The 27,180-nt window shown below is 46.2% G+C and overlaps 1 protein-coding gene across 2 annotated transcripts in view; it reads left to right on the plus strand.

The window, feature by feature from the left end:
* Nucleotides 1-1,451: 1,451 nt before the first annotated feature.
* The window catches only part of PDCD11 (programmed cell death 11), a 42,570-nt gene continuing 16,841 nt past the window's right edge, over nt 1,452-27,180 (plus strand). For both annotated transcript variants that reach the window (XM_052660681.1, XM_052660682.1), the window contains exons 1-21: nt 1,452-1,555; nt 3,421-3,533; nt 4,497-4,628; nt 5,598-5,765; nt 7,212-7,373; nt 8,836-8,959; nt 9,371-9,552; nt 12,858-12,965; nt 14,077-14,283; nt 14,931-15,055; nt 15,240-15,300; nt 15,953-16,099; nt 17,802-18,053; nt 18,599-18,733; nt 19,236-19,430; nt 20,365-20,535; nt 21,318-21,537; nt 22,342-22,491; nt 22,912-23,027; nt 24,680-25,221; nt 26,169-26,231. In XM_052660681.1, the coding sequence (XP_052516641.1) occupies nt 3,432-3,533; nt 4,497-4,628; nt 5,598-5,765; nt 7,212-7,373; nt 8,836-8,959; nt 9,371-9,552; nt 12,858-12,965; nt 14,077-14,283; nt 14,931-15,055; nt 15,240-15,300; nt 15,953-16,099; nt 17,802-18,053; nt 18,599-18,733; nt 19,236-19,430; nt 20,365-20,535; nt 21,318-21,537; nt 22,342-22,491; nt 22,912-23,027; nt 24,680-25,221; nt 26,169-26,231 (3,362 nt within the window). In that variant the 5' untranslated portion in view covers nt 1,452-1,555; nt 3,421-3,431. The remainder of the gene's footprint in view (nt 1,556-3,420; nt 3,534-4,496; nt 4,629-5,597; nt 5,766-7,211; nt 7,374-8,835; nt 8,960-9,370; nt 9,553-12,857; nt 12,966-14,076; nt 14,284-14,930; nt 15,056-15,239; nt 15,301-15,952; nt 16,100-17,801; nt 18,054-18,598; nt 18,734-19,235; nt 19,431-20,364; nt 20,536-21,317; nt 21,538-22,341; nt 22,492-22,911; nt 23,028-24,679; nt 25,222-26,168; nt 26,232-27,180) is intronic.

Below are 27,180 nucleotides of genomic sequence, written 5' to 3' on the forward strand. Positions count from 1 at the left end.
ATCCAACTGAAACAATCTTAAGGTGTCTTAAATCTCCCTCTATACAATACAGAAGGAAGGCTGATGTCTGCAATATTCCACAGAGGACTAATTCTGACTGTAGGGGATGGCACAGTTTACCAGCGGCAATTTAGTCGAGATCGGAAAACGCTGAGATGGAAGGGTAAGTGAGATGTTGCCGCCAAACAACTGCAGCAAAGCCTGTAAGCACTGCGGTTAGTATCCTCAGCAAACTCCAGGTAGGGCAAAGATCAGGAATCCTTGTGTTAAGTGTACTTCGTGGAATAATTAAACCGAAACTTGGTTTCCTTTTGAGTTATACATCAGTTGAAAAAGACATGAATGAAAAATACCTAAGATTAAACAGAACCATACTAACTGTTAAACTGTAGCCTATGGCAAAGTCTAAGCCATGGGGTCTTCGCTTCTGTTTCTAACTGCCCAGCGAACTACTTTTAAATATAATTAATCTTTACATGCTTCTCTTCACCTGTAAAATGAGCACTTCAGAAAAAGCCCAAAGTGACCCACGAGCCTCGCTACTTTCTGTTTTTCGGTACTACTAATCGGCCTGACTGGACACCTAATGGTGAGATCTCGCGGGAAAAGAGGCAAACACAAGAGACAGCTGCTCAGGTACCAGAAGCTGCCTCTGGTACAAGGAGTTTATAGCTCTCTGTTCTAGCTACTACTAGTGACAGGGCTTCCCGCCGACCGAACACAGACATATCTAAGCCGCTTACTCGGGGCCAGGCCACACTCACTCTCGCCAGACGAAGGCGCAGCGCAGCTAAAGGAACCTGGCTGGACAGCTTCCTAAGCATAGCTCGGTGGAAACAAACTGCTTTGGGCATACAGTGGACGAGAGGTTACTATGACGAGAGCAGGGGTCATAAGTCCGAGTTCTGATCCAATATTACGTCACTGAGTGACCTTGGGGGGGGCCTCCCTTCCCTGCGGGCCTCCTTTTCTCCACTGGAAAATACATTCTAAGGGCCTTTAGGAGCCTCGCGCCGAGGCTTCCCAGTCACTGTCCGAACCCTCACGCCCGGCCTTCATTTTCCCTAATTCCTTTTCTAATCACCACCACTCTCCGCCAGCCCCCACCAAAGCGAAGGCCTCGCGGTGTGCCCGGACCAGGAGACAGTCTGATTCCATGCCGGCCCCACAGAGCGGAGGCGCGTGGTCTAAATCCATGTTCCCCTCCACACTCACCTTTCAAGGGGTTCAAACTCCACGGCCTGTGTCCTTCACCGTACGCCGCTGCCCCTCGATTCCGCCGGAAGACACCGCCTCCCCCTCACCGTTCAACGGGCCTGAAGGGTTCGGCCCTCTGCGTCGATTGGCTACCTTTCTAAGCCGCGCCCTTCCGTTTCCTGTCTCTACTTCTCCTCCCCCTCCCTGTAGAACTGGATCCAGTATAGCAACGGAAATAGGGCACTGAGCCCGCCCACGCTTCCGGAAGAGCAGCGTTAGGCTGCGGGTGTACCCGTCTCCGCGTGTGTGATTGCCGTGGCGCGGCCTCTGAAGTAGACGTGCTGGCGTCCCGGGGCTGGTGAGTGGGGGCAAAAGCGACAAGGGTGGAAACTTCGTGGCTTCCAGGGCTGTCCCAAGACTAGCTGCTTTGGATCCCTGCCACGCACCCGCAGTGCCGGGTGAGTGGTTGGGCCACCGCATTCCACCTCTGAAGCCGGCTCTGCTGGAGTGGTCCCTGTAACGTCAGGTTATATTCCTAGGAAGTAGCTCAGATCCCTTTGTCTCAGGGTCGCTTTACTCTTTGAAGTTTCAGTTTCCCCTTTTGTGAAGTAAGATTAAGGGTCAAATTCCTAGTAAACTTGACCGCATTGCTTTGTCTTTTTTTTTTCTTTTACGAAATACATTCATTCCTTATTCTAACTCCTTCTAGGCTCCCTCTAGGTCCTCACCTCTTCCACAGTCTCAAGCCTTTTTAGATTCCTATTTCCAAGTGTCTCTCAGAACCAGCTCCTCCTCCTGTTCTCAGTTAAACCTAGTTCTGGTGCTCGTTATTTCTCTATTGGCTTTTCCTGCCGTTTAATCCTACCCGGTGTGTACCTTCCTTCAGTTCTATCACCTTGTGGCGCTAACGGTAAAGAACCCTCCTGCCAGTGCAGGAGACATAAAGAGAGGCAGATTCGATCCCTGGGTTGGGAAGATCCCCTGAAGGAAGAAATGGCAACCCATTCCAGTGTTCTTGCCTGGAGAATCCCATGAGCTGAGGAGCTTAGCGGGCTAGTCTGTAGGGTCGCGAAGAGTCGGACAGAACCAAAGCGGCTTAGCACGTGCTCGGTTTACCTTCGAAGCTTCAGTCCTGTCTCCTTGTCCAGGCTATAGCCTGCAGTATATATATGTTTTGGTTACTGTTCTGTCTTTTCCTTTACTTAAGGGTCTAACTTACCCAAGTAAAAGTTAATTTACTCACACCCAATGAAAGATCTGACACAGAGAGAGCTCAATCTGTCTTTTAAAATGTAATTCCAATTATTATGCTTTATTCACCTTGTAATCTAGTTGAACAGTTCTTCAAAGAAAGACAAGCAAGCTTGTGAGCAGTTTTAAATATTTTTAAAGTTATGTATTATTTATTTATTTGGCTGCACTGAGTCTTTCTGCAGGCTTTCTAGTTGTGGTGAGCAGAGGCTTCTCTAGTTGCAGTACACAGGCTTCTCAGTGCAGTGGCTTCTCCTTGTGGAGAACAGGCTCTGGGGGTGCTGCAGCTTTAGTAGTTGTAATGCATGGGCTTAGTTGTTCATGGCATGTGGAATCTTCCTGGACCCAGGGATCAAAATGGTGTCCCCTGCATTGCCAGGAGGATCCTTAACCACTAGACCACCAGAGAAGTCTTTGTAAGCAGTTTGACAGACGTATTGCTGCTGGACATAATTGGGTTTTCCTGTCTCCATGCTTTTTCTCATATTCATCCTGCTTTTCCCTTTCCACCTGTCAAAATCCTGTTCATCTTTTAACACGCAGTTCAAAGGCATCTTTTTAAGGAAGCCTTCCTCCTTTGCTGAAGCTTTATTATTTTCTACCTTCTTGTTGATAGTTTATAACCTGATCTGTATTTTAGATTATTTGCAGAATTGTTTTATCTTAGATGTGTGTGCATTCTTTGAAGATAAGGGGTTATGTAGTCATTTGAGTATCCGTGACTTAACTGACGCTGTTTAATGATGCTCCATTGAAAGTATAACTTACTGGAGAAAAATATGTGAACGTGTGGTTTTGAAGCAAAGACCTTTGGAAAGATGAATTATGGATTCTGTTGCCTGGCATCAAACCATCCATTTCTTAGTCTTGAATGCTGTCTGGCACACTGGTGCTAGAAGGCTCTGTCTCTTGCCCATCGATCACAGCCTTGACACTGAAGTACATATTACCAACTTTTTGCATTGTTTTTAGGACACTCAAACATGGCAGCCATGGAAGAAAGCTTCCCCCGTGGGGGTACAAGAAAGACCCACAAATCAGAGAAAGCTTTCCAGCAATCAGTTGAACAAGACAACTTATTTGATGTAAGTGGGGTGCTTTTTTGGGAAGACTTGCAGAACACTTTCTCTCTAGTGTACTTATGGGGAATGAGCCTTGTCTGAGAATGTGGTTTTCCAGATTGGATTCTTGTTGAAGTCTACTTTTATACACTTAACTTGTTAGAGAGTCCATCCCACCACAAGGCTATATCTTTTGAAGCATGAGTGGCATTTATTATGTTTAAGTTTTCAGTGCTGTTCTTTCTTTCTGTTTTTGGCCACACCAGGAGGCCTGTGGAATTTTAGTTTCCTGACCAGGAATCGAATCTGCACCATTGGTAGTGAAAGTGCAGAGTCCTAACCACTGGACTGCCAGGGAATTCCCTGTTTCTCATTCTCAGAAACTTACCATGTTGATTAAGGATGGAGAGAAAACAGTTTGAATAAGGTTTGAATGAGGCTGTGTAAAATGATCATGATTTGCATTAGAGTTTGAAATCTTCACCTAAAGTAGGTTGTGCTCCAAATGCTAGAGGGACCAGAACTAACATTCAGTTGTATGATTAGGTCTATTTTATGTAATCTTTCCAACTGTATTGTGAAGCAGAGATCACCATTCCATGGTGGGAAACTGAGGCCCAGAGAGATTATATAATTTAGCTGAAACCACACAGCTTGTTATGGTAGAGATCTTTGTGACTCCACCTTTTTTATTTTCATGCACTGTTCCAAATTGCTTCTCCCGGTGGGGAACCCCTATGTCCATCCCTGTGAAGGGAGGAAGAATGCAGAAGGGAAGAGGCTTTTAGACTCAGATTTTCGTCACAGGGAGAATTGGTGTCAGGATGGGAGAGTGGCCACGAGGCAGGAATTAAAGAACAGTTGGGAGTGGGGTGGAGTAGAAGGGTGATAAAACAGGGTGACAGATGAACTGAAATTGAAGGGAAAGGCCTGGATAAGCTGCTTTTTATTTTTTTGGATCTTCTCCTCCTCCCTCCCCCGCTTTAGATTTCTACTGAAGAGGAATCCACCAAAAGGAAAAAGACCCAGAAAGGGCCAGCAAAAACAAAAAAGGTGAAAGTTGAAACCAGAGAAAGCAGCAAGTTTGTCAGAGAGAAGTTTGAAATCCTTAATGTGGAGGTTTGTCAACGTTTGGTTTTGAACAAACTTGACGTGCTCTTCCTCCTTTCCTCTTCCCTTTTTCCCTTCATTCTTTTTGTATATATACATGTATATATATCTTATGTCTCTATTCCAGTTTTGTCAATGCCTGTGACCACGTATCGTGTGTTGTTTTTCATTTTAGTGGCTAAGTCCTTCATCCTGCCGATGCTTTCTTCGAACTTGTGTTTTAGTAAATTCATAGGTTAGAATTGGCAATACCTTTAACAGTCATTCTGATTCTACCCTTTTATTTCACAGATGTGGAAACTTATCTCAGAGAAGTGAAGCATTCTTTTTATGTCCCTTAAGTTTTTAGGTAACTCTGATACTTTAGTTATAAAAAAGAAAAAGCCAAATGATAGTGAAGGGAAAGATACAGACGGATGTAGATAGTGAAGGGAAAGATACTTCCAGCCTGCAGAAATATTTTGTTCGTCCTGTGTGCTACTTAAAAAAAGTTGGTGCCAACATTAGAAAACTTAAACATTTTACATTAAGAATGTGATTTCTGGCTTCTTATAGAAACTTGAAAGTGCTGATAATACAAGTATGCACTCCCTCATATTTGTAGCCACACATTGCTGAATAGCGTTGTGCCCTTTACACCTGGCACACACATGCCGGACTTCCCTAGTCTCTCCTGGTCTGTGTTCTTCATTGTGTTGCCTCCCAGGCATTTGAGTTTGGGTTGCTTGGAATAAAGGAAAAGGTGAGCGTGCCCTCCAACACCCTCATGCTGTAAACACAGTGGTATCATTTCAGCCTTTCATGGTGCTCAGTCAGAAACATGATGAGTGTGTAATGTATACACGTATGTCTCTCTTGTAGCTTTTTTATGTCAGAGTTAGGACTAGAAGCCAGATTCCCCCACCCTCGCCCCGCCTCCCCACCTCCCTATTCAGTGTTCTCTTCCCTGTTGTACATAATTCACTCTTTCTCTTCTAGTCCCTGTGTGAGGGGATGCGGATTTTGGGTTGCGTGAAAGAGGTAAATGAACTGGAACTGGTGATTAGTCTCCCCAACGGCCTCCAAGGATGTGTGCAAGTGACTGAAATCTGTGATGCTTACACTGAAAAGCTGAATGAGCAGGTGGCCCAAGAAGAGCCCCTGCAGGTAAGGGAAACCTGGATGAAATCTGTAACTGGAGGGAGATGTAAGATGACAGCTTTGCTAAGTGCTAAGAAGGAAAGGTACAAGATACCAAGAGAGTTTATCTAGAGAATTTATTTTTAAGTTTTTTAAATTTTTTAAATAAGGGGACTTCACTTAGGCCAGGGGGCCTAAAAGACTTGCCTGAGGAAGGGATACCTGAGCTGAATGTGAAAGATGAGGGTAGGCTGGAGAAGGCAGGAAGAGAGTTCAGGCAGTAGGAGCCCCGTTTGTAGCAGAAGACGGCTGGTGCGACTAGAACAGAGAGCAGGGAGAGTGGTGTGAGATGGGCTTAGAGGGCTGGGTAGAGACTAGACCATGTTAAGGATTGGTTTTTCTGGAATCAATTGGAAGCCCTTGAAATGCTCTCATTGAGGTGGGTGATATGTAGACAGAAGACAGAATGAGTCAAAGCAGCATGAGTAGTTGCTTAGGGACTAGTTTAGAGGCTGTTGTTATAGTCCAGGCTTTGAGACTGATGGATTTACTGAGGGCTGAGGAGGTAAAGTCAGTGCCTAGTGATGGGTTCCATATGGGTGGCAAGACCAAGAGACATGTCAGAAATGAGTCCTAGGTTTCTGTTGAGCATGTTTAACAGTTGGCCAGGCCATCTTGAGATAAGAAACCCTGAAAGGGTACCGGGATTGGGAGAGATGATCATGATTTGATTTTTGGTTGTGTTGAGTTTGAGGTACAGTTGAGACGACCAGTAAATAGGTGATTCTGGAGCTCAGGGGGATTTCTCTGTATAGGTAGGTGGTGGTTGAAGCTGTGGAGTAGGAAGAAGTTGCTTATAAGGAGCACACAGAGGGAGAAGAGACTGAAAGACTGAGCCAGGAGTCAACATTGTATTTTAGTTGCTGAATAAAAGGAGAGTTGCTGCCAGAAGAAGGTGGGACCAGAGAGGTAGAGGAAAAAAACCAATGAAGGAAAGGTCAGAAGCCAGGAGGAAATGTTTCAGGAAGGAAGCAGCACCAGAGTGAAAATGGCTCGTTAAAGTCATGTGAGAAGGACTGCAAAGTGGGCCGTTGGATCAAGCCACGTGGAGGTCATTGGAGATTTTGTTGGGAGATCAGTATGGAGTGAAGGGGTGGAATGCAGATTGCAGAAAGTTGAGGAGTAAGCGGAAGATGAGGAAGTAAATGAGGAAGTATACGGTAATTGTGGAAGATTCTTTTGACAAGTCATTTTACATCTGCCTGTTGTGTGGAGATGTTTGGAGACCTTATCTGTAATCCAAGACTGACATGGCCACAAACCAATGCCTTTGTGGGTGAGCAGTTACTCTCGTCATCTGCCTTTTGGGCTCTGGGAATCTGAGGATGAGAAAGCACTGAATCAGGGTCGGGCAGTGAACTCTCAGTTTAGGGGAAAGGTACATATCAGATTTTTCTCATTTGTATTATGCAGGACCTGGTCGGCTTGCCTGAGCTCTTCTCACCTGGAATGCTGGTGAGATGTGTGGTGAGCAGCCTGGATACCACAAAGTGGGGCAAAAAGAATGTAATGCTTTCTCTGAACCCCAAAAATGTCAACAGAGTGCTGAGTGCTGAGACCCTGAAACCTGGCATGGTACGTATCTGGGGCGAGGGAGGAGGAGCAGGCAACATGCCTTCTCCATGTCCTGCCTTCTGGGGGTGTCTAGACTATCCTTCACTTTCAGCTTAACTGTTACACATGGGGGGTGTGTCTTTTCCTGGGGGAAGATCTCCAAGGTGCTTTGGGTACTTAATGGAAGTTGAAGACTTGAATCTAATCACATCATTCTGGATGGGAGAAAGGGAAAGCAAGCCCCACATTTGCTGGTAGGGGAAAAAAAAGATGCCTCCAAGGAACCTTAGCAAGGGTGAGAAAGTTCTTGAAGTGCCTTCTTCTTTACTGAGACTTCTTCACAGATGAAGTCATTTTTAAAAGCCACTGAACTTTGTGGGGAAAGCTTGGGGGCTGCTGTCTGAGAGCAAGAGCCAGGGTAGACAGAGCAGTTAGCCTGTCACCATATTAATGGATACTCCACTACTGAATCTCCCAGTCAGGAGACGTGAATCCCTGCTCAGCACCTCCAAGTCGAGTAGGTGTAAAACACACTTAGATAAACTGTACTCACTTAAGAAGAAGATCAGTATGGTCTTGGAACATCTGGTTAGAAGCTGTGAAGTTTGGGCCAAGCCCTGAATGTTGAGTAGAATGGGGAACAAACCGTAAGTTGTAGGAAATTGACAAGTACCAAGAGGCGGCTGTTTGGCAGTTGCTGTTTTAGACACTTTCTCTGAAGACATTTTCATAGCTACCTTGTGAGGCCAATAGGTATCACTCTTGTACATTTGAGAAAGTAAACTGATAAAGGTTTACCTGACTTAAGTGGCCAAAGACCAAATAGCTAGTGTTTCTTAGAGTCAGATTTGAATGCCACAGTGCTTCCAGTGAAATGTAAAGGAGGTTGGCAAGAGGTTTTGGTGAAGTGACGGGGGTGTTGGAGGTGCTTAGAAATGATGACATGATGACAGCTAGAAGGGTGGCTCTGGATTCTCAGTTGTCTGGGCACTGGGGGTGCCAGCACCGCACCCCTTTCATGTGTATGACGTGAAAGGCTTGCCTATCTTTTGAAAATCCTCCAGAAAGAGACCCCTCTTTGTCATTCCATTAGTCAGCTCCTCACTGTCTGGAAACCCTAAGATCTTCAAACCCCTTAAAGTTAATTGATGTCTTTCCCTCTTCTATCCTTTAATGAGATTGAGGTGGTTTTCCGTTTCTTAAAAAAATTTTTTTCAGTATAGTTGATGTATAGTACATTAGTGATTCACAACTTTTGAAGGTTATACTCCATTTAGAGTTATAATCAAATATTGGCTGTATTCCCTGTGTTGTAGCAATTGAGGTTTAAATTTAAAAGTGGGAGGATGCTTGGGATTCTGGGATGATTTGTTGAGACCAATGGTGGGAACAGTCATGTTTGCTGTGTTTGGTAGTGAATGTTGGTTATGTGTCCTATGACCTGTGACTTTCGAACTTTTGGGAATGCTTTCTCTTCCTCCAGCTGCTCACGGGCACTGTGTCCAGCCTGGAAGACCATGGCTACCTAGTGGACATTGGTGTTAGTGGGGCCAGAGCTTTTCTGCCACTGCAGAAAGCCCAGGAGTACATTCGGCAGAAGAACAAAGGTGAGGGGAAGAAGGACAGGTACATGGTTGTGAGGTGGTATGTGTGGGGATTATATTTAAATGCCACTGTCTCAGTGAGAGTAGAGTGCCAGGCTTGTTAAAATCTGATGGGCCAGTTTCACTTTTTCCCACATAGAAGTTTCCACTGAAATTTGGACCCTCAGGGCCTCTGAACCAGCACTCTCTTGCCTAGTTGAGGTTTTTGTATTTTTTGGTGTTGTAGTTGATTCTAGATCAGTTAGAGTCATTGCACTCCCATTTTTGTAGATGGTTTCTTGAAAATTGGGAATATGGGGAGTACTGCATGGTAACTGGACAAGTAGGCCATGAATCTCTAAGGTGTCACTTGAGCCCAAGTTAAAATTCTTCTCATAATAGATGTTTTTTCCTTTTGGGGGGCTGGACTTGCAGGTGCTAGACTGAAGGTGGGTCAGTACCTGAACTGCCTCATTGAGGAGGTGAAGGGCAGTGGAGGAGTTGTCACTCTGTCTATTGGTCACTCGGAAGTTTCTGCTGCCATTGCTACTGAGGAGCAGAGTTGGACCCTCAATAGTTTGCTACCAGGACTGGTGGTCAAAGCGCAGGTACAGAAGGTAAGCCATTCACTGTTACTACTGTTTTCTAAAATAAAAATAATTTGTGTTAAAGTAGAGTGTGCACACAGTCTAAAATTGTGCTGTCCAGTAGGGTGGCCCCCGGTCCCATGTGGCCATTAGTACTTGAAATTTAGCCAGTATCACATGTTGAAATGACAATATTTTGCCCAATATAATATTTTGTATTGGGTTAAATAAACTATTAAAACAAATCTCACCTCTTTCTTTGTAGTTTTTACAGTATGACTGCTAGGAAACTGGAAATAACATACGTGACTTCAGTTACATATGTGCTGTGGACAGTGCTGATCTAAAGATTAAATGGTATTAATATTAAAAGGCTTCTAATGAAGAATTCTCACCCCATTGAACCTCCATCTTTAATTCTTTTAGCTTATCTTTTGAAGTTTACCTCTGTATTTTTAAGTAATATGCTTCTGCTAGATCTCATGGTTTATCACTGAGGCACTGAGTTTTAACCCTTCATCAAGGTAGATGAAATTTCAGCTCCCTTATTCCTCCCTTCTCCCAACTTTTGATTAAATCATTATTCAGTATTTAAATTATTAGGACCACATAAATATTGTTTACTTGCTGAACTAGGTAATATAATTTGTCTCTTGAACCATTTCGTCCCCCAACCCTGGAGTTAATGATCAGTTTTGTTTCATTTGCTGAATTCTCTTCCTATCATTGTTTCTTCATACATCCTGTAATTATTTTTCCCTCATTATTTTCTATATTTCCAAACCTTTTAAAATAATCTTTGTTTTATTTCTTCCCATCTGGAGTCCTTCTACTGTCATCTGGTTGCTTTGTAAAGCTGCTCCATAGTTGATGTCCAGAGGCTTCCAGTCTTTATTATTCTGGATCCTTCCCCACTCTTCTGTATTGGATAGAACCTTCTTTGATTCTATGTATTTCTCTTTTTTGGTTTACTCACTTGTTTTAATGTGTCACATTCTCCAGAAACATCCTCAAAAAAGCACAAGCATTCATGCTAAGTTGCTCAGTCGTGTCTGACTCTTTGCAACCTCATGGCTCCTCTGTCCATGGAATTCTCCAGGCAAGAATACTGGAGTGGGTAGCAATTCTCTTTTCCCGGGGACCTTCTTGACCCAGAGATTGAGCCCAGGTCTCCTGCATTGCAGGTGGATTCTTCACCATCTGAGCCACCAGGAAAGTCCCCTAAAAGCACCTTTGAGATTAATCTTGACTCAGTGTGTCTTGAAATTCCCAAGACCACTGCCAGGTTTGATGATTTCCGAGGGAGACTCATAGACTCACCATGTAGTGGTCCTCATGGCTGTGATCCACTACAGTGAAAGGAGGCAAAGCAAAATCAGCAAAGAGAAGAGGCCCATGAGCGAAGTCTGAAAGAAACCAGGCATAAGCCTCTGAGAATCCTCTTCTAGTGGAGTCACAGGGGTGTATTTAATTCCTCTAGCAACAGGTTATGACAACACATGTGAATGTTGTGAGGGCTTCTCAGGCGGTGCTAGTGGTAAAGAACCTGGCTGCCAGTGCAGGAGATTTAAGAGATGTGGGTTCGATCCCTGGGTCGGGAAGATCTCTTGGAGGGCAGTGGGGGCATGGCAACCCACTCCAGTATGCTTGCCTGGGAAGTCCCATGGACAGAGGAGCTTGGTGGGCTACAGTCCATGGGCCCCATGCAAAGAGTCGGACACGACTGAAGCGACTTAGCACGCACACGCGCATGTGAATGTTGTCTACCAGCAAAGCTCATGGAGGGTTTTTATTTTTATGACTGAATAATACTCCATCATATGAAGTTGGTGGGCATTTGAGTTGTTTCCACTTTTGGCTCTTAGGAGTAATGCTGCTGTGAAATTTGTATACAGGTTTTTGTGGGGACACATGTTTTCATTTCTAGGAATGGACTTGCTGGGTCATATGGTAACTCTGTATTTAACTTTTTGAGGAACAGCCAAAGTGGCTGCAATGTTCTACATCCTCACCAGCAATTTAAGCATTCTAGGTCCTCTTCATATTCTCATTAACACTTATTCTTTTTATTATGGCTCTCCTAGAAGGGGTGGGTGTGAAGTGGTATTTTGTTATTTTGATACGCATTTCTCTAATGATTAGTGATGTTGAGCATCTTTTCATGTTGCGAATTGGCCATTTATAAATTTTTTGGAGAAATACTGAATCAGAAGTCCTTTATTCATTGCTTTTTACTGATATGGTAAAAACAATTCCTTGTGTATTCTAGATACATGCCCCTTATCAGATATTTTAAAGTGTTTTATTTTTCTGGAACTATTAGTGTGATGTTGGACTTAATGGATCAGTTCTAATTTTCTTACTTTTTACTTTCTGTTTTGGTACATGCATGCGTTTGCATCCTACTTTAGGGAGAGTCTCTCAACTTAAACCTCCCATCCTCTGTTGAGTTTTTGTTTTGACTGCCATCTTATGAGAGAGTCACTAGAAAACTGCTGGAAAGTCTGTGAGCCTGGGTGGACTTGCTGACTGGCCGACTTCCCTGTCAGGGGCCGGAGCTAGAGGACCATCTTTGAGAAACTACCAAGTGTCACTGTTAGAAATCTTCTCTGGCATGTTAGATTTCTCTAGAAAGGATCTAAGGATATAAGCCTGGCTGCCTAAGAGCTAGATGGCAGAAAGGGGCTGGATGTCTTCATATCTATATCTATACGATATTCAGAATTTTTCTTAATTCACATTTTCATGGTTTATGCACTATTCCTGTGTTTTGAATCTGATACAGTTTCCAAGAGAATAACTCTCCCACTTTCTATGGAGATGGGAGAAGGGTGAACCCTGTGAGGACGTGGGGATCTGACTTAGTTTCCCTGCCTCAGTGCTCTCTTTTGAGGGCCTTGTCACCCCACTTTCTTAGCTTTGCGAGCCTCTGGTGGGCGAATTGCTTGTGGTCAGTATCTCCCGCTTGCACGCACTGGGTTTTCCCATGTTAGCCTGAGCACATCACCAAGTTAGCAGCAACTTGTCCAAGTTGTCAGGCTGGCGGTTCCTCAAGGATCTTTGTGTAAAGTGCCTTCCATCCCTTTGGGAAATCCAGAGAGTGGAGAATCCTCTCAGGCTGGGGATGTCGTGGTGGTGGGTGAGCTTACTGAGTATAGGAAGAGCCAGTGCCAGGGGTTGTGCTGCCTCTTGATTTTATGGGAAGAAAGATGATAAGGGTTGGGGGTCAGGGGGAGTTATGGTAATGTGGCCTTGAATGTTCAGTATGAACAGTCTCTCATTCCTGATTTTTTCAGAGAGATGTTTTTTTCACAATTGGTTCTGTTTATTTCTAGGTGACTCCATTTGGCCTTACACTTAAATTCCTCTCGTTCTTCAGTGGCCTGGTTGACTTCATGCACCTGGATCCTAAGAGAGCCGGAACATATTTCTCAAATCAGCAAGTAAGAAATGTTGTGCTCATCTTTTCTTGATTTCCCTTGTGTTGGCAACCAGTGTTACAGCTGCTACAGGCAGGTCCTAGGACTCGTGTGTATGCCTGTTAGGGGTGGTGAGGAGAGTGAAAGCTGTCTAGGAAGGACCATAGGAAATGGTCAGTGATTATTTCTGGGGATTGAGATTAGAATAGGAGCCTGTGAAGAAGAAAGCACCTTGTAATTTTTGTTTCATAGACTCTGCTTCTTTTTCTCTCTTGGTAGTGAAACTTTTGCCGTTATAATTTAAAGTGTTCTAAGAAAGTGTTAACACAGGAGAATAAAATGTATGTTTAATATATATGTTTGTATTCAAAATATGGAAGTGCTATATGAAGTGAAGGTGAATATGAAAGTGCTGTGGTACACCTGGTTAAAATACTATCTGATTATGCAGTAAAGTGTTAGTGGTTAAGTCTAAGTGATTTTTCTTCCCTGATCTAAATATTCAAATTTTCTACTATGATTGTGGATATTTGGGAAGAAAATTCCAGTATATTCTACCCATTTTTTATTAAAAATTCCAAAATGATTTATTTATTTTTTACCAGTAACTCATGCTAATGGAAGTTATAGAGACCTTGTTGGTTTTTTGTTTTTGTTGTTTTATTTTTTAAAGTAGATTTCCCCAGCACCTGGTGATAATATTATTGATTTTTTGGTGAACCTCTTTCTAGTGACTTTTTTCTCCTTAAGTCATGCTTGTGTACAGAGTTGAGACATTTTACGTGCTAGGACCTGTGATCAGAGCAGGCTGTTTCTGATGTTTCAGATGAGCCTTTGGATACAGTGAGGCCAGTGCACGGCTCCTGTTGCGTATGCATTATTAGGCTCATGGTGTTGAGGGGACCCTGATACCCATGATACCCATGTTCCTGCCCTTGCATAAGTGTTGATTTAGTCAGACGTGGTTCCTCTGGGGTGTTCTGTATGAATTTTCCACATGCTGTTTGATTGTACTTGCTGTTTCTATACTTCCACCTGTATGACTTGGTCAGCACAGAGAGAGTCAAACCCCTGACAGTCGGCTCCGGGTGTCTTGTCTCCAGTGTGCCTTATCCTCATTGTGTCCCTTGTCTAGGTACGGGCCTGTGTCCTCTGCGTGCATCCTCGGACCAGAGCTGTGCGGCTGAGCCTGCGCCCCGTCTTCCTGCAGCCCGGGCGCCCACTCACCCGGCTTTTGTGCCAGCAGCTAGGAGCTGTGCTGGATGACGTGCCTGTCCAGGGCTTTTTTGGCAATGCTGGGGCCACCTTTAAGCTGAAGGATGGTGCTCTGGCCTATGCTCGGGTAAGGAGTCTCTTTGTTTCATCAGGTTCTCATCACCAGAAGGACTTTGGGGACATGGATTCTTTTTGCTTCCTTCGTCCCTGAGAATTAGTTTCCTATTTTTGAATTTCCCCAAACATGGCAGACAGTTAATGACTTGAACAAGGTCTGTTTGTTATATTAGAGCACCTTGAGATTGGCTTGCCTTAATTGATACCAGATTGATGATAGTAACAAAAATGAGTTAGGATCTACACCAGGGCTTGGCAAAGGTGTTTTAAAGGACCAGATAGTAAGTATTTTAGACTCAAGTACCATATAGACTCTGTCCTAACTACTTATCTTTGTTGTAGCCTGAAAGCAACAAGGACAGTATGTGAATGAAAGGGCATGGCTATGTTCCAGGCAAACTTTTACTTACAAAAATAAGCATTTCATTGTGAGCTGTGATTTATTGACCCATGATCTAGACGGTTCTCTGACTTTATAGAGATTCTGTGGTAGTAAAAAACAGTTTTTTAGTTAGAGCAATTATTTTAACAGGTAATTAGAGTGCTGTTTTTATGGTAGGTGATAAATGTTCTGAGTCATTTACACGTCTGATTTAATGTCTGGTTGTCTCAGATCTGTTGCCTCTGACTTGTCCTTAATCACTTGGTACTCTGTAGCGCAACCATCTCTCCAATTCTAAGAAAACTTTCAAACCTGAGGCCTTCAAGCCAGGGAACACTCACAAGTGTAGAATCATCGACTACAGCCAAATGGATGAGCTGGCCTTGCTCTCTCTGAGGACGTAAGTCTGTCACTCACTGTGTGGGGTATAGAGGTGTGCGTGTTCATCTGTGGTGCGTGCCCACGGTGTTTCCTGTCCTTACTTGGTGAGGGTTTCTTTCCTTGCCAGTGTGACTTTGGTAGCCCTGAATATTAGGCAGCCTCTGCCCTAATGTATTTAATCTTGTATTTGCCTTTTGTTCTAGGTCTATTATTGAAGCTCAGTTCCTTTGGTATCATGACATCAAACCTGGGGCTTTGGTTAAGGTAAGACCTCAAGCGTATAATTAGACGCTCTCCCACCTTCAGACTGTCTTTAGTTCACAGGTTAACTGGCAGCTCATTACGCCTTAGATGAACACATTTTCAGGCCTGTTCCTTCCCTCTGCCTGCTAACTGGGATTTCTTTTTCTTCTCTTGAGTGACTTGAAATTAATTTCACGGTAAAGTCTTGCTAGCACCATGCCACTACACAGAGGCAGTAGATCATCAGTCTTGGGAATTGATAGTGTTTGTTAGACCAGGTCAAAAGTTAGTTCTTTGGTAATTTAGCCACCTGGGATATTAGTAAGGACTCAGTTCCAGTTGCCTCTCCTGTCTAGCCACTTAGCCCCAGTGGAGCAGCTCCCCTTTATATGTAGAGTTCATTCCTTAGCAGACAGAGTCCTCTCCATTGGAGATGGAACTGGTAAGACAGACAGAAAGATGCTCACCCAAAAAGGTGTGAAAGTTCTCATAAATAAACTCTACTGCATCCAGCCCAGTGTGGGGCCTGTGCTTTGCCCCTGTGAGATCTGGAATAACAGGTAGTTACCCCAGGAAGCTGAACTTTGAAAGAGAGGTATGAGATGCTTTGTTGTTAGGAAGTGTAGGAAGGACATTCTTGGGGCATCATGGCATCTTTTCCTTGGATTCTTAGGGCAAAGTGCTGACCATAAAGCCACATGGAATGGTGGTGAAGATGGGCAAGCAGATCAGGGGCCTGGTACCTACCATGCACCTGGCCGACATCCTTATAAAGAATCCGGAGAAGAAATACCATGTTGGGGATGAGGTCAAGTGCCGGGTGAGCCTCCCGAAGGGTTGCTGGTGGGGTTGGCCAGATAGGAAGAGAGCAGTGCCTCGCAGGTGAAGTTTCTGCCTTTTTCCACAAAGTGACCACATAATGTTTGCAGTGCTATACCTGGCACTGGGAAGAGAAAAATGGGTCCCTGCCTTTGATAATTGTATGGTATAATTGAGAGTTAAAATATCCATTCCTGAAGAGTGCAGGCCGCGTGGCTTGGTGCAGGCTATATGCTGTGGTCACATCTCAGAACGGGGAGATGAGGGTATACTGGGGCAGCAAGAATCATTGAGAATCAGTGATTATCAATAGCAGCTACCATGTAACATGTATTCTGTGCCAGTTGCTGAGCTCAGCACATCATAACATTTCATTTCATCCTTAAAATTGCCATAAGAAGGAAGTACTGTTTTCCTCCTCTTTGCAGATGGGGAAATGAAAGGGTAGGAATGCCTAGTGTCTTGCCCAGAGTCATACAGCTAATACATGGCAGAACCACTTTTCAAGTTGAGTTCTATATGAGAGTAATGTCTTCTGTCTAGATATCTGGCAGAGGTAGGGCTTGAACTGGAAAGGATCAGTAGGATTTGGAAGGTTTAGGGAGATCAGGGGGGGTGTCAGGAACAGAAATAGCCCAAACAAAGCTGTCCAAACTTGAGTGTTTTACAACATAGATGTGGGTCCTGAGAGAAGCCGCACAGAGTTGTAAAGAGTAAACGTGATAATACACGGTGCTTAGGGCCTGGCGTGTGCAAACTCAGTGTTAGGTTTTCCTGTTTTCATGTAATTTCATTATTGGGTCAACAAAGATATTGGTTAGCCATTGGTACAAAATTTTACAGTAGTGGGGTCAGGAAGTTAAAGGAATTTCTCTGCCCTCAAGGAGATGACCTTCTGAGGAATGAGAGGTGGTTGGGTCTCTCAATCATAGTTTCTAGCTAGTACACAGCTGTATCGAGGGGGTGAACACACAGCAGTACTGAGGACTGAGGGGGTGAACGGATTCAGTCATTCATTCTGTTAGACGAGATGCAGCGGTCCAGGAGAAAAAGGGAGTGGAGGCCAAGTAGGAGTAACCGACTCAGGCTTCCCTGGAGGTGTGATGGCGTGGTGAGTGTTGCTCTAGGCCCAGGGGTCCCTTACAGGAGGAGGTACATTTGAAATAGAGATAAATGCTCCCTGGATTATCATCCAGCAAGAAGCAGGGAGGATCTACAGTTGAGATTTTTCTCAGAGAGGAGATAGCGGGTTTTTAGGGACTGACCATGGCCCAGGTCAGGGCTTCCTGGATAGCTTGGCTGGTAAAGAACATGCCTGCAATATAGGAGACCCCAGTTCAGTTCCTGTGTCAGGAAGTTCCCCTAGAGATGGGATAGACCACCCACTCCAGTATTCTTGGGCTTCCTTGATAAAGAATAAGAATCTTCCTGCAATGCAGGAGACCTGGGTTTCATCCTTGGGTTGAGAAGATCCCCTGGAGAAGGGCATGGCAATCCATTCCCGTATTTTTGCCTGGAGAATCCCCATGGACGGAGGAGCCTGGTGGGCTACAGTCCCTGGGGTCGCAAAGAGTCAGACATCACTGAGCGACTAAGCACAGCACAGCACATGGCCCTCGCGCTCAGTGGGTGGCAGAGACTCCCTCTTGCACTTGCTCCCTCAATAATAGATGACTTGGTGACAGCCAGTATCCTGTCTCTAGGTTTTGCTTTGTGACCCTAAAGCTAAGAAGCTCATGATGACCCTGAAGAAAACCCTGGTTGAGTCCAAACTTCCTGCCATCACCTGCTATGATGATGCCAAGCCTGGTCTGCAGACACACGGCTTTATCCTCCGGGTCAAGGACTACGGCTGCATCGTGAAGTTCTACAATGACGTGCAGGGACTGGTGCCCAGGCACGAGCTCAGTGCCGAGTACGTCCCTGACCCAGAGAGTGTCTTTTACACGGGCCAGGTAACCCTAACCCTGGACAGGCTCCTCTCCTCGATGACCCTGGGAACACAGATTTGAAGGACTAGGAGAGCTGCCTTTTAAGGGATCTGGAAGAGAGCGTGTGGGTAATGGGCCTGAGCCAGCTAAGTGGAGATGGAATGGAACAGAGAGAAGCCCTCACAAGGGCTCACTGGAAGCTGGTAAACCTAATGGACCCGGGGCCCTCAACCTGAAAGGTGTTAGTCTTCACCGCAATACACCTGAGTCCCTCACATCAGCAGTTGGTCTGAGGCCACTGTCACCACAAGGGGGCACTGTCCTAAATCTAGTGAGTCTGCAGCAGACTAGGAAAACATTTTTTAAAACTTGGAGTTATACCCCAAAATTCATTCATGTCTGTTTTTCACCCAGAAGGCTGATTCATGGGGATTCTGTGTAACTCTCAGTATGTTTGTTTTCACTGCCTTCTGGTCTGATACAGAGTCTTAGGGGCTTTCCCAAGGCCTGTGCAGCACTGTTGCGGGGGTACCTCTCTCCGGGGCTGAGCAGGTATAGTTTCTCACCAGGTGGTGAAGGTCGCGGTGCTGAACTGTGAGCCGTCCAAGGAGAGGATGCTCTTATCCTTCAGGCTGTTGAGTGATCCGAAGCAAGAGTGTGAAGGACAGAGTCAGAAGAAAAAGAAAGCCGTTAGTGCTGGGCAGGTACCTGACTTCTCCAGACAAATTGGTTTAGCTACAGAAGCAGAGAGCAGGGTGCCACTGACACTGGGGTCCTGGAACCGCTGGAGGGGGAAGCTCAAAGGAGCTGCCTACAGTTCTGGGCCGTGTGTCAGAGCACAGGGAGGCTGTTCAGGAAAGGAGAACGCTGCTGCCGCGTGGCTTGTCCTCGGTGTGCTGCTGCCCTTCTCCTCTCTGGGCTCTAGGGCTGGCGTGCAAGGCTGTCTTTCCCTTGGGACCCGTTGGAGGGGCTTGGGAGAGGAGCAACGTGGGCAGCAGATGGGTCCTGCTGTGTGTGTGGTGTGCGTGCCTGCGGGTCTTTGGGAGCATGGGGTAGGAGTGGGAGAAAGCTGCTCGCTTCTCTGATCCCGACTTCTCAGTCATGCCTGGTGCTGAAATTTGGTGCCTCTGATCTCCACCTGACCCACACAGGCTGCTCTCTTGTCAAGACAAGTACTGTATTTTTGTCTTTCTCCTCCCTGGGTAGTTGGTGGATGTGAAGGTTTTAGAGAAGACCAAAGACGGGCTGAAGGTGGCTGTCCTGCCCCACAACATCCCCGGCTTCCTCCCCACGGCTCATCTGTCTGACCACGTCACCAACGGCCCACTGTTGTATCACTGGCTCCAGACAGGCGACACCCTGCACCGGGTCCTGTGTCTGAGCGCCAGTGAGGAGCGGGTTGTATCCTTTACCGGGCTGTGGGGCCCACGGAAGGGGAGGTGGGGGAATGCTGCGCCTCTGGGGAGGGGCACGGGACCTCTGGGTCAGGTTCTGCTCTTAGTTGGAAACTCATGGGAAAAAGGTGGGTTCTGCCTTCAGAGGTACGCCCATCCATTGAGCCACACCAGGGGGCAAGCCTGCACTTTGCCTCTGTTTCCCTGGTGGTAATTAGAGCAAGACCGAGGTGGTGCTCTCAGATGCAGAGTGGGAGTCCAGGGTGTTGGGGAGGGGGCCGCGTGGCATGCCGGGCCCAGCAGGACACCCCCAGTGGCACATCCAGCCTTCTCGGGGCACTTGGTGCTTGTCCCCGGTTGGAACAGTTGGTAAGGACCTGCTGTCTCTTTTCTCCCCCCGCCCCACTCCCCTGCTCAGATAACGGGTCTCAGAATATTCCATTTGGTCTTAGTGTGGCCGCTTAGAAGGAAGACCCTGCCTTTTTTCTCACAGAATGTAAAATGAAATCTCCTCAGAATGAAGATGGACAGAGGAGGTGAAATAGGGTTGGTTGGTGTAAGATGGAGGCAAGAGGGTGGTGTCATGGCTGATCCAGCTGCTAAGCCCCGGGGGGTGAGCCATTCCCTTCCGGTCCCCTCTGGTAATCTGGAGATAAGTTGATAAGAAAAGGAATGAAACAGTGATTCCCAGACTGCACTGTGTGTCAGAGTCCCCTGGAGGATTTTGGTCCAACAGAGCCTGCTGTCCCCCCCGCCCCCAGCCCGTCTGATTCAGCAGGTCTGGGGGTTGTGTAAGGGTGTGCCTCCAGTTCCAGGTGATGTCGTGGCTGTTCATCTGCACACTCAGAGAATCACTGTGGTAGAGAGAGTGGAGAAAGGAGACGGGAGAGGTGGACAGTGCATCTGCCCTTTCTGGAACATTCCTTGATGAAGTCCACTAGCTGCTTTGCAGGAAGCCAGCCTTGGTCTCCGCAGTAGAGGGTGGCCAGAATCCCAAGAGCTTCTCAGAAATCCATCCTGGAATGCTGCTCATTGGTTTTGTGAAGAACATCAAGGACTACGGAGTGTTCATCCAGTTCCCCTCAGGTCTTAGTGGACTGGCTCCCAAAGCTGTAAGTTCAGATTCCTGCACAAGGGCCTTTGAGGGGAGACAACAGGGTCACAGACCCGGAGGGCTGGTGGGGAAGAGCAGGATACTCTGTATTCTCTTGAAACACTCTCAGGGGCATCACATAAAGGTGCTGGGTGAGGAGGAGTGGAACTGAGATTCCATCTGCACTCCTCTTGCCCGTTGTGTGTTCTGGCTCAGGGCTGTGTCCTGGTGAAGGAGTAACTTTCCACTTCATGCTATAGCGTTGGGAAGGTCATTGGATGGCCAGCATTTGCAACTGGAGAGGATCCTAGAGATCCCATAGGATCACTTAGGTTACTGCATACACTGAGACCCAGAGGGCGAGGAATTCTTATCAAAGCCCGTGTAGGGTGGTGGAGAGCAAAGAGCTCATCGCTTATTCCTGCCACAGACGTTTCATAAGTCTCTCGTCCCTTCCCTCAGTGTGTTTCCCTCATGTCTTGCCTGGGCAGGTCTCATTTGTATGTCCTGCCAAAATAATTTTAAAGATGGGAGCAGAGGGGAGGGCCCCAGAAGCATGCATAGTGAGGGGCAGAGAGTTGCTCTGGGCCTTCTTAGCTGGGTGGCCTTAGAAGGCTGAGTTGGCAGCCAGGGCGCCTCCTGTGTTTTTATGGAAGGGGAATACAGCTGTACTCAGAACTGGAGGTACTTTGTTGGGGTACACCTACTGCCTCACACACTTCTTTCTGGGTGTTTCAAGGGGGTTGTTCTAATAGAGGCTTCCTTTCCTTTCTTCGTTTTGTGCATGATTCTTCCCTTTAGATCTTGAGTGACAAGTTTGTGACCTCCACAAGTGACCACTTTGTCGAGGGGCAGACGGTGGTTGCGAAGGTGACCAACGTGGACGAGGAGAAGCAGCGGATGCTGCTTTCGCTGCGGCTGTCGGACTGCACCCTGGGGGACCTGGCCACAACCAGCCTCCTCCTCCTGAGCCAGTGCCTGGAGGAGCGGCAGGGCGTCCGGAGCCTCATGAGCAACCGAGGTGGGGGCAATAGGGCAGACAATGAGGGCCAGGGTGGAGCGTGTGCAGCCTCCATTAGGCCTGTCTGTTCCAATGAGTTGTTTGGCTCCCCTGATATTTAAAAAAACAAGGCTAAACTTTAAAAAATGGGAGTAGGACCTCTGAAAAGTGCACAGATCTCTTAGGGTACTGCTCAGTAAATGTTTATAAAGTGAATGCCCCTGTTTAACTGCCGCCCAGATTCCAGTGAAAGATTGTCGCTATTAGGCCAGGAGTCGCCGTGCTCCCTCCCAGCCCAGAATCCAGACTCCCCTGAGTTCTGTAGCCTCAGGTTTGCGTTTGTGTGAGTCCATTCACCCCTTCACTTTCTGTTCCTTTATTCATCACGTGTGGTGAGTGATAAAATGGAACCAGGGACCTGCTGGAGGACTTCGTGGGGGTTATTAGTCTGCTCCTCCTAAGTGTTGAACATTGTGTAGAATTGTTGGAACCCCACTGGGATTTGGGAATAAGAAGCTTGAGAGGGTAGTTTCTAAACAGAAAGGATGAAAATTCCAAAGCCAAGACAAAGCATGTGTTCCTGACATTCATTGGCTCTCTCCATGAATTATTTCTAGGAGGGATTCGCAGGGGGCATAGGTCCCTGCCTGTGATGGGAGTGTTCATGGACGTCAGACATTTTTACCAAGAGCGGTTTTACCTTCAAGGTGTTTGCAGTGCAGAGCGTTGGAAATGTCCTCCGTATGGCAGCATATTTCCAAAGGGAAAAGAATGGTGAGTGTTGTTTCATCTTGTTAATCCCTGTTTCCTTTGGATTTCTGTCAGACTCTGTGTTGATCCAGACTTTGGCTGAGATGACCCCGGGGATGGCCCTTGACCTGGAGGTGCAGGAGGTGTTGGAAGACGGTTCTGTGCTGTTCAGTGAGGGCCCCGTGCCTGGCTTGGTCCTGAGAGCCAGCAAGTATCATCGGGCAGGTGAGTGCATCTCTCTCACCTTTCTTGGTTGATAGGGGAACCCTTTGCCCGTTGCTGCCTCTGCTGGGTACAGAATTTCTAAATACATAGGCTAGATGAGCTGATTCAATATAAGTTTTTGGCGTGCTTATCTTGTATAAATGCAAATGAAGACAGCAGCAGTACTAAAGAAGGTTTAGGTATGAGTCCTTTTATTGTTGTATTTGGGTGAATGTATTTATCAGGTTGTATGAATTGACACACTTGAATTACGGGAACTCAACACTAGGCTTCCTTAACCCGTATAGACCCAGGACATAGGTCCTCTTCTGTTTTGCGCCTAAGGGCTGCAGGGCGGTTGGGGAGATGCTGTCTTCTTCCCCCCTCCCCCGCTCCAGGAGGGTGATCACAGCTTCCTGTGTGTGGTTCTGCACTCTGCAGGGCAGGAGCTGGAACCTGGGCAGAAAAAGAAGGCTGTAATCTTAAACGTTGATATGTTGAAGTTGGAAGTACATGTTTCCCTCTGCCACGATTTGGTGAATAGAAAAGCTAAAAAGGTAAGCTTGTTGATTGTGGACTTCATTCCCATGATTTCAGTGGCACTACACACCTCTGCAACCCCACACGCTCTGCAGATGCTTGTACACAGGGTAGCTATGTGCCTGGATTTGTTTGGGTCATTCCCAGGTGTACCTGTTGTTCTGGTGTGGGTTTTTTTTTTTTTTGGCCTTTTTGACCAAGCTGTGTGGCTTGCCGGATCTTGGTTCCCTGACCAGGGATTGAACCTAGGCCCTGGCAGTGACATCACCAGGTCGCAACCATGGGACAGCCTGGGAATTGCCCTGGTGTGCTCGTTAGTAGCAGTGACTTTCACTCTAGTTCAGGCGGATGAATCACATGGTCACCCTGATTAGGGCCAGGCTGGTGTCCTAGAGGAGAGCAGCAGGCAGATGGTGACTGTAGGGCTCTGACCGATTGAGGAGTCCCTGCAGAGGAGTGGAAACCGCTGTCTGCTTGTTGCCATGTGAGAGCATCTGGGCTAGTGTTGCTAAGGCACTGAATTTTAAGAGAAGGCAGAATTTAATTTTTTTTTTTTTGAAATAGGTGTGGGAAATGTTAGAAACTCTTTTTTAAACATCATGTGAACCAAACAGAACATGTCTGTGGGTAGTCTGACTCCAGGCTGTTCATCTGCACAAATAAAGAATAGCTTTATTCTGCACAGGCAAAGAATAGCTTCAAGAAAGCTTTCAAAATGAGTGGTATTTTCTCTCCAGATGACACATATATTTCATCATTTTCTGAAGTACTTATTAAGCTCCTCATTGCATAGGGTATGTTTCAGAGGATTATATAGATGTAATCCTTAACCTCTAGTTGCTTCTAATTTTGAGACTTTGAGACACAAAGAGAAATAGCAAACAGTATTAACCCCTCACTAAGCTTTCTGACAGGGTTTCCCGGGTGGCACTAGTGGTAAAGACCCTCCCTGCCAATGCAGGAGACATAAGAGACGCAGGTTCAATCCCTGGGTTGGGAAGATCCCTTGGAGGAGGGCACGGCAACCTTGCCTGGAGCATCCCCATGGACAGAGGAGCCTGGTGGGCTACTGTCACAGGGTCGCAAAGAGTCAGACACGACTGAAGCAACTTAGTATGCATGCATACAAGCTTTCTAGTAGACCCCATTTCCATTTTATCATCTGAGTGAAGCTGGCACTGCTCTAAAGGCGTGAGCACAGCATGGATGATGGGGAAGGATAGGCTACATCCTCATACACAGTAAGCTGTCGGTAATGACTCCTGTTGGCTGAGTGAAAGCACTGGATGGAGAGCTGCAGGACTAGGAGAGCGGGGACCACAGTGCTGTGTTAAAGCTGGAGCACTGTTAGCGGCCAGCCGGCTGTACACCAGAGTCACCTGTAAAGTTCTGCTTTCGCCAGTTGTAGGATAGGACTGGGAATCTGAATTCAAAACAGAAGCTAACTCAAGGTGATCCTGAGTATGTTCCTTGAGTGTGATCATGTCGACAGCCTCAGAATACAGGAGGGGAAATTGGGTCCTGGGAGTGGAGGCTGGTTTATTCCAGCTCACATGAGCCTTGGGTCCCCGGGACTCAGCGGGCTTCCTCAGTCACACCCTGCCCAGTGGGTGAGGAATGTGTCCTTGTGCTCTGTAAGAAGCAGGAATGATGGTTTTCTGTTTTCCAGCTGAAGAAAGGCAGTGACCTCCAGGCCATTGTGCAGCACTTGGAGGAGTCCTTTGCCGTCGCCTCCTTGGTAGAAACTGGCCACCTCGCAGCTTTCTCCCTGACCTCTCACCTGAACGACACCTTCCGCTTTGACTCAGAGAAATTGCAGGTGGGGCAAGGCGTCTCCCTAACCCTCCAGACCACAGAACCAGGAGTGACCGGTCTCCTTTTAGCCGTTGAGGGGCCAGCTGCTAAGAGGACCATGAGACAGACCCGGAAGGACTCAGAGACAGTTGACGAGGATGAGGAAGTGGATCCAGCTCTGGTCATAGGGACTGTAAAGAAGCACACCCTGTCCATTGGGGACATGGTCACGGGGACTGTCAAGTCCATTAAGCCTACCCATGTGGTTGTGACCCTGGAAGATGGCATCATTGGCTGCATCCATGCCTCCCACATTCTAGATGATGTTCCAGTGGGCACATCTCCTACTGCCAAGCTGAAAGTTGGGAAGAAAGTCACTGCCCGAGTGATTGGCGGGAGAGACATGAAGACCTTCAAGTATGGAAGCTTAGGGCGAGGGGCTGGCTCTTTTTTTTAGCTTTTGTGTTTGTTTATGCAGAGGGTCTGGCTTTGAGGAGAGCTTGCTGTAATTGTGGGAGAAGGGATGGGAACTGGGGCAGGTTCAAAAATTGTCGTATGTCACATTTTCTCTTTAGTTCACCAAAATATTCACCAAAGAGTCCCTTTGTCTCTCCTTATTTTTTTAATGGTATATAAGGTAGTGGTTAAGAGCATTCATTTAAAGTCAGATCTGGGTTGAATTCCAGATTTGCCACTCAAAATTACATGACCACGAGTTAAACAGTTCCTTAGCTCTCTCAGTTTTATTTTCCTAATTTGTAAAGTGAGAGTGATAATAGTGACTACCCTGTAGGACCATTGCAGTGACTGGGAAAAGAACACCTAGCGTGGAGTGTGCCTGCTGGGTTGTCTGACGCATAGTTATTGCTCAGGATATATCAGCAGGTACTATAATCCACTCTCCAGCACATACCTTAATTGTATTCATTTACTTTAACTCAAGTCACAGTATGTTATTGCTGCAGAAGTCCTTGCTATAAGAAAACCAAAAGAAGAAATTCTAAGTCTAGCCAATAATTTGCATATTAATTTCAGTACCTGTGGGAACTTCAATAAGTCATTTATTGTCTCTAGACCTCAATTTCCTTCTTTTTAGAATGAAAGAGTTGGAGTATATTATCTGTAAGGAAAATTCATTTCAGGGTTTAATATGATAATCCCAAAAGATCAGATGAGCTAATTTCTGAACGTTGACTCAAACGTTGAGAATGGAAACCCTCAAGCCTGATGTTACCAGGGGGTGGTGTGGCGGTGGAATGGGTGGTTTTTTTAACCTCGGCTGAGTGGGAAGTTAGAAATTCTGATCTCCAGATTATAGTGTGACAGAGAATAGGAGAATTGATTCGACTTTCTTTCTTTTCCAGGTTTCTCCCAATAAGTCATCCCAGATTTATACGAACCATCCCAGAGCTGAGTGTTCGGCCAAGGTGAGGGGAACTCCAGTGGTTCCGTAGAAAGAGCTTGGGCTTTGGAGTCAGGAACCTGAATTCTTAGTCTTAATTCAGCCAGCATTGTGACTTATTTTGCCTCTCTGTCCAGGTTGTCTTTTTTTCTTCGGAAGGGATATTTGTCTGGTTTCCTCAGTATAGCTAAATTAGAGAGATTGTATGAAAATCAATGTGAAAGCTGTATTCAGAGTTTAAGTATCAATTTAAAGGCTGATTGCAAGTCTGTTTGTTGATGTTTGACAAAAAGAAACATTTTTGCTCTCAACCTAGTATTCTCAGTTCAGTCCAGTCACTTAGTCGTGTCCAACTCTTTGCGACCCCATGGACTGCAGCACGCCAGGGTTCCCTGTCGTTCAACATCTCCCGGAGGTTACTCAAAAACTCATGTCCATTGAGTTGGTGATGCTATCCAACCATCTCATCCTCTGTTGTCCCCTTCTCCTCCAGCCTTCAGTCATTCCCAGCATCAGGGTCTTTTCAAATGAGTCAGTTCTTCACATCAGGTGGCCAAAGTATTGGAATTACAGCTTCAGCATCAGTCCTTCCAATGAGTATTCAGAACTGATTTCCTTTAGGGTGGACTGGTTTGATCTTGCAGTCCAAGGGACCCTCAAGAATATTCTCCAACACCATAGTTCAAAAGCATCAATTCTTTGGTGCTCAGCTTTCTTTATAGTCCAATTCTCACATCCATATATGACTACTGGAAAAACCATAGCCTTGACTAGATGGACCTTTGTTGGCAAAGTAATGTCTCTGCTTTTTAATACGCTGTCTAGGTTGGTCATAGCTTTTCTTCCAAGGACCAAGCGTCTTTTAATTTCATGGCTGCAGTCACCATCTGCAGTGATTTTGGAGCCCCAAAAAAGTCTGTCATTGTTTCCTCATTTAATTGCCATGGAGTGATGGGACCAGATGCCATGATCTT

This window comes from Budorcas taxicolor, chromosome 23, assembly GCF_023091745.1.
Source record: "Budorcas taxicolor isolate Tak-1 chromosome 23, Takin1.1, whole genome shotgun sequence".
Lineage (NCBI taxonomy): Eukaryota > Metazoa > Chordata > Mammalia > Artiodactyla > Bovidae > Budorcas > Budorcas taxicolor.